The sequence below is a fragment of the Sprattus sprattus genome (assembly GCF_963457725.1).
Source record: "Sprattus sprattus genome assembly, chromosome: 12".
Classification (NCBI taxonomy): Eukaryota; Metazoa; Chordata; class Actinopteri; order Clupeiformes; family Clupeidae; genus Sprattus; species Sprattus sprattus.
The window spans coordinates 14,762,112-14,774,550 of record NC_137910.1 but is presented as its reverse complement, the minus strand read 5'-3'; the positions used below and the strand labels follow the sequence as shown (position 1 = coordinate 14,774,550).

Genomic DNA, 12,439 nt, shown 5'->3' with positions numbered 1-12,439 from the left:
CACATGCATATATACGCACACACACATATATATAAACACACACACACACACACATATATAGACACACACGGACATATAGACATACACATATATACATACAGGGCATTCTTACATATATTTGAACGATTGCCATATTGTATCTATTTTTACACAATCTCCAATCTCCCTTGGCACACTATTTTATATAACTCAATCGTTACCTTGAACTATTTCACAACTAACAAACAATCACGTTCCACTTCTTCGCCCATATCATGATCACAGCATGATGTCATTTACCTGAAGAGTGCGGTTATTGTGGTGAGGCCTCTTCATTCATGGCTGCTCACGGCTGGCTCTTATCACTTTGGAGGGCCGCTGTTTATCTGGCAGATAAGCCGTGAGTGTTTGTCAGGGAGTTCATGTGCAGAGGCCTTGAGGCGCTGGGCGTCCGCAGCTCACTGTTTATGTGCGTGTGAGGTTAATGGTTACCTCTGGCGTACTGGAGCGGGGGGGGGGGGGGAGCTGGGTGGAGCTGTATGTTTGTGGGTGAGAGAGTAGAGAGAGAAGTGTGTGTGTGAGCGTGAGGGTGTGTGAGAGTGAGGGTGTGTGTGAGAGTGAGAGTGTGTGTGAGAGTGAGAATGAAGGTATGTGAAAGTGAGTGAGTGACTGTGAGAGTGAGGGTGTGTGAGAGAGTGAGTGCATGTGTTTGTTCATGTCATTGTTTTCCCCGGGTGCTACTCAGCAGTAAAGCACTGCAAATCTTAGGCACGAGCCACTGCGGATGTGAGCTCTCTCTCTCTCTCTCTATCTCTCTCTCTCTCTCTCGCTCTCTCTGTCTCTTTTTTCTCTCGCTCTCTTTTCTCTCTCTCTCTCTCTCTCTCTCTCTCTCTCTCTCTCTCTCTCTCTCTCTCTCTCTCTCTCTCTAGCCCAAAGTGTGAATAGCGGTGCTATTGGGCAATGAGAGCCCCAGCCTAAGGGGATGGGGTGTCATAAGATAAGGCGTAATCCTATCAAAACAGTCACGTGGAAAAAAACACTTACAGTATTCTTTTGCAACCAAGCTTCCTCCAGAAAGGATTTTTGGAAGGAATTAGCGCAGTCTTTGTGTTACGTAATCCACTTTTAATAGCCACGGCTCCTTAGGTAAAGGTGAGATAAATGGGCTCTGTGTTTTTGGAGAACGTGCCGTTCTGACCTTACGCATTCAAACTGCCCTTTTTCACTTAGCTGCAGTCTGCAGTCACATGAAGTCCCCCATTCACTGCACTCTCCCACACGCTTTCTCATTGGTGTGACTGTTTCATTCCTCACTCGCTCTCGCTCGCTCGCTCTCTCAGAACACTGTGTACCCAACTTTCTGTCTCAGCCTCTCTTGGCTTGCCTCCCTCATTCTCACTGCAGCATGTTAGAGTGCTGCAGGCCCGTGTGTGTGTGTGTCTGAGTGTGTGTGTGTGTGTGTGTGTGTGTGTGTCTTCTCCACACACACACACACACACACACACACACACGTAGATGGGATCAAAGTGTCTAAGTGAAACACCACATGATCTTAAAACGGACAAATGCTTTAAATAAATGTATATGCTGGCAGTAAACTGCAGCAGGGTGAAGCCTGCCCCCATGTCACTGAGAGGGCTCGTGTCTGGGTTTCTCATCCCCCTCCAAACATGGAGGCCAGTACAGGAGCTAAAACAGACCAAGGGATCTCCACTGCTGCCTGGGCCAAATAGAGGGGCTGGCAGGGGAGCCGTAGGGTCGATGGGAGAGGGTAGGCCTTTTTGAGCCCTGTCTAAAGGAGTCCCTGTGATGGTCAGTCTAAGCTCAGTCTGTTTGGGTGAGGTGTTGTGTGACGTGTTGGATACTTGGGCCGTGTGGTGACCACCCTCGGCATGAGCTGACCTGCTGGAAACCTTTACCCTCTCCATGCTCAGGGGCTGGCCAGCACTAAAATGGTGTCCCTTTTTGTTAATGGCTAGGGAGTGGCAAGTTGAGGGTGTGTGTGTGTGTGTGTGTGTGTGTGTGTGTGTGTGTGTGTGTGTGTGTGTGTGTGTGTGTGTGTGTGTGTGTGTGTGTGTGTGTATGTGTATGTATGTGTTGTAGACAAGAGTATTATTGACTAAGCCACAGTGTTGACATTGTTTTTGTACAGGTGCAACCAAGAAGTGTGTATATGGGCTCTAGCTCTTTGAAGGGACGTGTGTGTGTGTGTGTGTGTGTGTGTGTGTGTGTGTGTGTGGTAATGATTGATTACTGTGACCTTAAACAGCCACATATTGGAGTGGGCTCTCATGTCATGGTCCACCGAGTCAAGGGTGTGTGTGTGGGTGGGTGTGTGTGTGTGTGTGTGTGTTAGTCATGGTCCACTGAGCACTCTGCTCAGAGTCAGAAGTTATTTTTTGTTGTTGTTGTTTTTGTTTTTCTCCTGATGCTGTGGATAATGAGTACCTTTTTTTTGTACCTCTTTCATCTCTCTTACTCTATCTCTCTCTCACTTTAACTAGTGTTCTCACTGTCACTCGCTCACTGCAGCAGGCCTCTCCTCCAGCCTCTGCTGACTCAGGCCTTACTGCCCACCCCCCACACACTGCCCCCCCAACACACACACACACACTCAGGAATGCTAAAAGTAAAGCGTGACAGTTGCGCATTCCGGCGCTTTCCATTTCGACTACTGCGCCTGAGAGGCTGAGGAGGCTGCTGCTGCTACATTCTAAATGCAGTCTCCTCAGCAGACGCTCAGCACTCAGTCCTCCTCTCAGCTCGCGCCCTGCCCTGCCTACACGTGGCCTTGCACACCAACTGTGTGCGTGTGTGTGTGTGCGTGTGTGTGTGTGTGTGCGTGTGTGCGTGTGTGTGTGTGTGCTGTGACACCATTATACAAATGTCAGCTAGAAGTGCCCTCCCTATCTGATATACTGTTGTGTGGCCACACCCCCTCCCTATCTGATATAATGTGTTGTGTGGACACACACACACACACACACACACTCACTAATAGCTGCCGAATGTGCAAGGAATTCCAAATGCATATCCAAAGTTAAGATAACATTTCTTTAATTCCTTCTCTTCCTGCCCTTTCTTCCAGGCTACGCCTTCCTGCTGTTCCAGGAGGAGTCTTCAGTCCAGGCCCTCATCGACGCCTGCATTGAGGAGGATCAGAAGCTCTACCTGTGTGTCTCAAGTCCCACCATCAAAGATAAACCGGTGAGAAAAACAACACCCCTGTTTTGCGCTTGTGTGCTTTGGGTATGAAGCATGATGGCTCACCAAAAGATGTAAAATTGGTGAGTTCAAAAACTGTGGAGTGAGCAGCCGCACTGAAGATCTTCCATCTCCCAGGTCCAGATCCGCCCCTGGAACCTGAGCGACAGTGACTATGTGATGGACGGATCACAGCCGCTTGACCCTCGGAAAACCATTTTTGTTGGCGGGGTCCCACGACCTCTTCGTGCAGGTGGGGGATAGGAGGATGGACAGGGTGACCTTTGGAGAGGGAGGGAGGGAGTGGGGCAGGTCACCAATCTTGGGCTTATGATAAAGGGTTCAGTGAATTAATTATTAAATTAAATTAAACATTGAATTAATCTAACACTGTTCTTACCAGACAACCAGTGTCAGAAAGTAATTACAAAAAAATTGATATGGATCTGTCCATGCGCCATTACATTTATTTGTCTGTCCCACAGTGGAATTGGCTATGATAATGGACCGGCTGTATGGAGGTGTGTGTTACGCTGGCATTGACACTGACCCGGAGCTCAAGTACCCCAAGGGGGCCGGCCGTGTGGCCTTCTCCAATCAGCAGAGCTACATCGCCGCGATCAGTGCCCGATTCGTCCAACTGCAGCACAACGACATTGACAAGCGGGTGAGCGCTCTCAAAGTAAATCATTCACAATATTAAAAAAAACTACGGCCTCCTATGATGTCAAATAGAGTTTCTTTGCACCATATGAAGCATTTTCTTTTCCAGAAGAATTATGTCTGTATGCACAGGGCAACATGAGCAACATGAAGTAGAACATGAACGAACGGTTCTTTGGTGCTCTATTGACCTAATAAAGTTACCACACAAACCCAGGACATGTCTGCATTTGCACCCTCACATTTGTTTACATTCCTATACTAGCCATCATTCAATCAGGTCCTTGTCTCTAACATGGCCCAAGACTCTGTCCTATCAGACCTCAGTGTGGTTTTGTACATTGTGACATATACTGGTGCAGCGGGGCCCTAGCTGCATTCTAGCCGCGTGCGTCTCTTAGCCTGAGTGCTCCTCTGTGTCCTCGCTAACGGAAGTGCACACAGACTGCTTGCAAGCAGCTAAACACAGAACGTAGTTAAATGCTACGTGGAGCGTCTGTCCTCATGCATGCGCTATCATGATGGGTCTTGGCAGCATTCGCTCAGCGGCAGTCCAGAGGCCAATCACTGCAGCTTACAATATGTGTGGAATCCCCACTTCATGGCCGCCATGCAAACCATGGCGCTCTGGAGAGCTGACAGCCATTTGAAGTTAGCAGACGGTAGCTAGCTAATTATAGGTCTCTGCCTCTTGCTCAGTGGATCTCCACTGGAGTAGGCTGGCTATTTTGGGTGCATTATCCCAATCGCGTGTAGCATGAGGGTGACTTAGCCGGGCCTGGACGCCTGCCAGTCATCCAAGACTGCCGGGTCTGTCATCAGAACCAGCCCGCTGGGCCTACAGCCGCTATTGTTCAGCCCGGCCCCTTAAAGGCCAGTTTAACCTGCCTTACAGTGGTGTTAGAGAGTGTGTGTGTGTGTGTGTGTGTGTGTGTGTGACCCTTGTAGTGACCCTTGTGGTGGCCCTTGTGGTGACCTTGGGGACTTATCCCAGTTTTCTGCCTCTGAAAAGCAGACAAGGTGTGAGATCCTCACAGGATATCCGTCCTCAGGAGTCTGTGCCCTTTTGTGTATGTTTTGCTCGGCTCAGCGATTGTCACCGTTTGTTCTCCTTAAAGGCACAATATGCAACAATTATGCTTCAGGATTAGGGTTAGGATAAGCAGTTTAACCTTAAAATAACAGCTTTAAAAAAATTGGGGCGCTACAATGACTTTTAATATGGAGAATTGCGTCCGTGCCAATGGCATAGCAGGGTCGATAGGCATATAACTGCCTTCTGTAGTTTTGCCTGCCGATGCCCGCCGACCTGACTTTGATTACCTTCTGCCACTCTAGTAAGTAGCTTATTTGCCGTCTTGCTTAATCTTGTGTTGCACATGATTGATGTTTGACTGTGTAAGGACAGTCGTTGAGTAATTAGTTTGTCATAATGTCAAAGTCAGCACATTTCAAGAGATTTTGTTAGTTTTAGCTGCTATCATACCTTTAGCGAATAGCTATTAATCCTTAATGCACCTTTAAGTCGTGTTCATGTTTTCAACGAGCAAGCTAGCTAGCTTCAGTTCGACGGTCTGGATACACAGATACTGCTGACACCAGCGTAGAACTTTGACCTCTGACACATTTCTCCATCCTCCGCCTGTAATAATCCTCACTGCTTCCCCCTGTGAACTATAAGATGGTCTGTCAAGCGCCACTTAATGACATTTGGACAGCTGCGTATGACATTTGGCCAGCTGCGTATGACATTTGCCCATGAAAATTACATATCTGCATAATTGGGACATTTCATGTCAGGTTGTAATTATATCGTTTTTGAACATATTTAGAGATTTGAGTGTCGTTTTTGGACTCGTTAGACAAAGACTGGGAATCATCTTCATGTGTTTGGATACATGCTATGTGTTTAGTTGATTGCGTGGCATTTTGAGGCCTGCTATATTTGATGTGAGAAGCTGCTGAGGTTTCATGCAGGCAAAGGTATTGCTCCTTTAGACTGAAATTGTGTGTCTCTTTTGGGGTGCGATGACAAAGTCTTCTTTTTTCCAACTCTTCAGTTGTTTATGTTCAGCTGTTTTATGCCTTCAAATCTACCCCAAACTAGTGGTCATTAACGTCTTAACTCCTTCTTAACACCCCTGCTGGGGTATAAGAAGTCTTAGGAGACATGCACCTGTGCCTTGAATAACCCTTCCCTCTTTTCTCCGCCTCTTGGGTGCACAGGTGGAGGTGAAGCCCTACGTCTTGGACGACCAGATGTGTGATGAGTGCCAGGGGGCACGCTGCGGGGGCAAGTTTGCGCCCTTCTTCTGTGCCAATGTCACCTGCCTGCAGTACTACTGCGAGTATTGCTGGGCCAGCATCCACTCCCGCGCTGGCCGCGAGTTCCACAAGCCCCTGGTCAAGGAGGGGGGGGACCGGCCCCGCCACGTGTCCTTCCGCTGGAGCTGATGGGCGGGGGGGGTCGTTAGAGACAGACCTGCCCCCCCCATTCCCCAGAGCCCAGCTAGATGCCCCATCACCCCACCTGCCCTCATCCTCCCCCTTCCCCCCAGTTTCCAACCCACTGACCCACTCAGTCAGCTCCCCAGTCATCCACACTCTATTCACCTCTACCGACCTCCTCCATCATAACCACCAAATCAACCACCACAAATACATGGGTCTTTTTAAAATTCCTTAACTTTTTTTTGTTTTGGTTTCATTTTTTTAAAGAAATAATGCAGTTTCAATGCTCTTAAAGTTTTGCCCAGTGTTTGGTTTGTAATAGGACTAAACCGACAACAAAAAAAAGAATCGTGACAGTTTAGCCGCTCAGAAAATGCACTTTTGCACGTCAGCCCAAACAGACCATCCTCATGTTAGACAGTCCTTCAGACCCGGTTCTATATCTGCCGATCCTCTTCAGGGTTCTTGTTGTCCCTGCCTCGTGTCGGGGTGGGTCTGGGGTTCCCAGAGCACGCTTTCAGGCGAAGACACGAGGGAAATTACACATCTATAAATATATAAATCCTATATTTTGTTTTTATATTTGTCTATCTATTCATGTAGAGAAAATTCATTTTTGTGTGAAAAGAGCATGCACTTATTTTCAGAAAAGGTAGAAGATTGCCCCTATTAAAAAAAATTACCAAAGGTAATATGTAAAAAAATAAAAAATGTAAGTAGGTGGCAAAACTGTAGCAAAATTGACATCTATCCAATATTTAGTAGTTTGGTTCAAAACACCCAAATTAGAATAACAAACCTTATATTTGACCTCCATGTTTGAAAAGGTTAATAACTTATACAGGCAATCAGATACTTCTCCTCCCTTCCCCCTCCTTGTTTTGAATTTAATGGTCTTTGTTTAGTTTTTTTGTTAACGAGATTCATTTTTAGTGTTTTGTAAATGTACTGCTGCGATAGCTTCTGCTGCTAAACCCATGATGTGAGGCAGATTCATTAGTACTTTTGTCAGGCCGAGAGTGTTGAATAGAGTCCCAGTGAAGACACCTGATTATTATTATTTTTATTTTTTTATTTTTAAAGGGACGAGAGGCTGGCATGAGAGGGGGTGGGATGTGGTCCCCTTTGAACCAATCCCTTTTGGCCTGGGCCCAGGGTTAAGGGGGGTGCATGTTTATCTCAATCAGGTTGCTGCATGCAATAGAGTTTTCAGTATCATGTCTACTCTTCAACTCGCCCACTTATTTTGCACAACACAAGATATAGACATAAGACTATTTCCGTCACGGAGCTGGACGCGATAGGGGGCGGTTAGCTGAAATGAACATTCTAATAGGACCCTCTGTGGTTTTGGCTCGCTGGCTGTTTGGTGAGCTAAACCCTAAGTAATCAATAATTACAGTTACGAAATAAAAAAATAGATGTAGGATATACTTTCAAAACAACTGTCTATGATAGGTGAAGTACTTTTTGCAGTGATTGTTAATATAATTGTGCAATTTTTACACAGTATGTAGTTAGGTCTGAGTATGCCTAGAACTGTGATTCGCTTTAACTGTTTTTGATGTCCGACATAGAAGTCCTGTGAAACTTCATAACCAGTGTATGTATACATACTGTATGTCCAAGCTTATGCACGTACAGACACACACACAGACACACACACAGACACACACACAGACACACACACAGACACACACACAGACACACACACAGACACACACACAGACACACACAGACACACACAGACACACACAGACACACGTCTCTCCCTAAATAGTTCTCACTCAAACAAGAGACCTGTGTTCACACACTTCAGTATACATACATTTTTCCAGTACTTTTCTACTAGGTCCTCACATGGACACACACAAACACACACACACACACACACACACACACACACACACACACACACACACACACAGTACAGGAGGTGAGTTTGACTGAGTCTCCTCCATTGACATAATATATGATCATGTCCCCCCCTGAAAAAAGGAGAGAAAAAAAACACAACCAAAGAGCTCACTGAAACCACCAACACACTACCACAACAAGCTGATACTGAGTTGGGCCATTTGTCTGATGACCTGACTAGCAGATGCATTTTGGGAGAAAAAGAAGAGGAGGATTTAATATATATAAAAAAAGAAGAACACTGGCTCTATAGAAAACAAAAGACTGTGTGGAGATTGAGATGAGGGGTGAGATTACAAGCTCTCTCGCAGCTTGCACATAATGTTGAAACACCGTGATAATGGCAGTGCTTCAACATTGCTAGAACATTGTGTGTATTTATATCCAGATTCTTTCCTGCAAAGCTTGAAGTATAGAATAACGACCTGCTAAAATGGTGGATTTTTTTTTTTTCACTAAACAAAAGGCTGAAATGATGGTCAGGGATCGACCACATTGGGTAGTTACAGGATGCAGTAGCTGAGAAGCCCAGTTCTCGTTGCAGAGGAAGGGATTGGTTGAGCTGTGTGGAGGGTGGAGTTTTGAATTTTTCTTCTTTTTTTTTGTTTTGTTCTGAGGACAATCCCCAGAGCTGCTCCCCCCAACACTGCGCTAGACACATGTGTATATCCCGTGCCCCTCTGTCCTAGCGGTGTGAGCCCCTGGTAAACCGCTAAACCCCAACAGTCTTTCTGCTTTTAGTCACAGGCTGTAAGGTTTAAGGTGCAAAAGCTAATCTTTATGTGTTTTTATATTTGTTTCAGTTTCAGGAAGCTTATATAAACAAAACTATTTTATTTTTTTGGAGGAAGATAAAAAACTTAAAAGAGGCAAACCATGAGTAATAATTCTGATCCCTATGAAAGTGAATTCTGGGTGTTTTTGTGATTTGTTTCTTTCTCTACCCAGATGGGTTTTCTATGTTAGTTCCTTCTCTATGAAACACCTTTGTTATGCACTACTCTTTCTATCCGGATAGTTTTGGACAGTCAGTTATATTTTTTTTAAAAGAGAGAACGAGCGAGAGAGAAAGAGAATTAAAGAGATGCGTGTGCTTTCTGACTGACATGATCTTTTGCAATACCTCAATTTTGAAATATAATAGGAGAGAAATTGATATTTTCTAAGTAAGTTTATTCAGATAAAAGAAGTATATATTAATTTAATTCTGCAAGAAAAAAAATGATTTAACAGATGGTTAATTTTATTTTTGTCATGCTTATTTGCTTTTATTTTTAATTTTATTTTTGGAGAAAATGAAAAAAAAAATCCTGAAGGAGATAGAGCTTTATAACTTTAATATAATGACGTAGTTAGCTGAAGTACAGAGTCTACCTTATTATCGCGCTAAAGGAGAACCAGTCCCCTCACTGGAGTACTCACCGGACGTGGTGATGCAAGTAGAAAAGCAGTCCCTGCCTATTCGAACCCAAGAACAGAAAACCATAGTCCCTCAGGTGCTGAGGACATGCAACTGAAGAAATGTTCCCTTATTTTCTATATTTATAATCAATCATTACTCTGACCAGAATTGTGAAAGAGATCTGTTATTGTTTTTTTTTTTAAGAAATTATTTTGTATTATTATTTTATGTTTCTTAAAACTATGTGTTCCCTTTTCTTGATTACCTTCCCCCCCTTTTTTTGGTTCATTTTGTAAAAGCAACATTAACCCTGATTCAGTAACCTGAAATCACTAATAAAGCCAGAGACCTTTGAGAGAGAGAGAGAGAGACATGAAAGATGGAGGGATTGAGGAAAGAATGTTCTTTTATAAAACTACAAAAGATACAAAAGTGTTTAAACTGTAACTTGATTGAAAGCCCCCAAGGTGCATCAAAGGAGTGGTGGCCTTCTGTTCACGCAAGACTTGAATTAGACCCATTTTTTAAGGCTAAGAACCTTCTCTGTTGTAATGTGCAATACTGTTTGTACTGTTTGTAAAAAAGAAGATAAAAAAAGACAAGAAAAAGAGGCGTAAATCTTTATTGCAAATTTATTTTCATTGCAAGCATTGTGATTCACTAAAATCATTTTCTACTGTGTATTTACCTACTCTACATGCTAGTATCTTCCAGTAGTAATGTAGCCTTTGTACTGAGAAATTTTTCATTATTTTTAGAGATTTTTGCAAAAAAGAAAATAATTAAAACATATTTACATATTTTTCATTTTTATTTGGTATTTTCTTTACAGACTTATTTCTCAACCATTAATATAGCTATTCATGGGGGAGACTTTCATATCTGGTCAATGTCATTAATATTATTTTGTATTTTTACTTGGAATAAATTAATTTTATGATGATTCTTAAAAAGGTTTATTTTTTCTTTGTTCATTTAATTTTTTTGAAGCTGAAAACCTTTGTAATATTGTTACTAAAGTGTCTAGATTTTTGAAATGCAAAGCTTTACGTGTTACCTTGCTGATATATTGCTGACATTAGAATGAAAATGATCTTAACTTAAAAAAGGAAAAAAAAACTCAACCACGGAACACAATAATGGTTTGTAATTGAACGTGATCTGGCTACGTAATTAAATAATTGGCAATAAAAGAGATTGGTAGAATGCAGCACTCATTCAGAATGTTTTGATCTTGTGCAAAGCAGACGACATTAATGATCAATTGCCAAGATGTTGTCTCTTCTGCACAATGCCACCCCACTCTGTAGTTAAATACAACCAAGGAAAGACAAAAAAAAAACATCTTTTAGCAGGCCATGGGAGATGTCAAAATCATTTCTGGATCTTTCACTGACCCCCCATGTTCACAGCCTCTCTTGATTCCTTTAAAGCTGCCCTCTGGTGTCGCGGCCTTGAGGCCTGAAGTGATCGTAACTCAGCTTGAATGTATTGCAGGCAGGGTCCATTCGTTCTACAGCGGAAGTCATTCCGGTTCAATTAGTAATTTCAGCTCAACCAAGTTTTCCTCAAACTCCAAAGGCATGACAAGCCATGATGAAACTTTACTTCAATATTATTTGGCTGAAGTACTTTCAATTTTCAATCTTTTGCGCTGTCCGGCCACATTCCCTCAATCCAGGATGGCTTTCTACACCTTCAGGGTGCAGGTCTCAGAATAGTTCCCCTAGTTCCCCTTCCTTAGCGATCGCTGAGAGGTTCCAGGTCTCAGAATAGTTCCCCTTCCTTAGCTCTCACTGAGAGGTTACAGAGAGGTTTTGGCGTCTCCTCTATGGCCGTCTCCATGGAGATTATCAGATCAGAGAATGTTCTGTCTCGCTTGCCCCCTTTTGTATCCTTTTGTACAGGTGGTCCTTCACTAGCCTCACATCTTGTACGATCACCATGGTTACCCCCCTTCCCCTAAGGGCCAGTATTACTTTCATACCACCAAGTATTGATCTATTTGTTCCTTTGTTTGATGAATCCATTTTTTGCAACCAGTTTATAACCTTACAAGTGATAACTGAACGACTGTCACGGGAGTTGGTGGGGGGCAGAAAAGAAATAAAAATTACAAGAAAAAAGGGGAAAATGCAAAGAAAAACCAACAAAAAGCCATGTGTTTGGTGAAGGTGGCCATCTCATTTTCTCTATAAATGTCTATATATTTCATGTAACAATATATTTGGGTAGTATGTATTCACTTCTGTTCCATGGACGTTCTCTCTGGGCAGCCTATAGCCCTCTCAGTCATGTTGTGATTTCAGAAAAAAAAGGAAAACAAAAAAAAAGAAAATATAAAAGGTTGAAAAACTGCTACCCCCTAGCTGTGTTCAGAGACTAACCACTACTTATATAAATGTACCTTTTTTTTTTTAAGATGTATTTTTTTTCCTAATTTATCTTTTTAATTTAAGTGACATTACTGGTTCTATCTTGACACGGCTTTGAGATTGTTGACCTGGACCTATGCTTGTCTGAAGTTGCAGTAAAACTGTGATAAAAGAAGAAAAAAACACAAAAACAAAACATGGAGTGCAATGCTGCTAATGCTTTCTACTTGCTTCGAAGTTTGTAGTTCCAACCTTCATGAGTTCCCCCCTGCCCTACTCCCCTTTTCTGTACTAATAAGCAAAATCTTATTAAATGTAGTTGTATGATGCAGTGAAACGTTTTGTCTTCTTTTGCATGGGTGGGTTTCCTTCACTTCTGCCTGTGGCCTGTGAGTTTCACTGGCAGGATCAATAACGCCTCTCTTTGCAAAGCGCTCACTGATGCTTC

At 43.3% G+C, this 12,439-nt stretch overlaps 1 protein-coding gene across 8 annotated transcripts in view; it reads left to right on the top strand.

The window, feature by feature from the left end:
* cpeb3 (cytoplasmic polyadenylation element binding protein 3) overlaps positions 1-12,301 on the top strand; it is a gene marked incomplete at its 5' end in the record, with an annotated part of 39,185 nt that extends 26,884 nt beyond the window's left edge. For all 8 annotated transcript variants that reach the window (XM_080848964.1, XM_080848965.1, XM_080848970.1 and 5 more), the window contains 4 exons: positions 3,068-3,186; positions 3,322-3,436; positions 3,669-3,850; positions 6,073-12,301. In XM_080848964.1, the coding sequence (XP_080705090.1) occupies positions 3,068-3,186; positions 3,322-3,436; positions 3,669-3,850; positions 6,073-6,300 (644 nt within the window). In that variant the 3' untranslated portion in view covers positions 6,301-12,301. The remainder of the gene's footprint in view (positions 1-3,067; positions 3,187-3,321; positions 3,437-3,668; positions 3,851-6,072) is intronic.
* Positions 12,302-12,439: the final 138 nt, after the last annotated feature.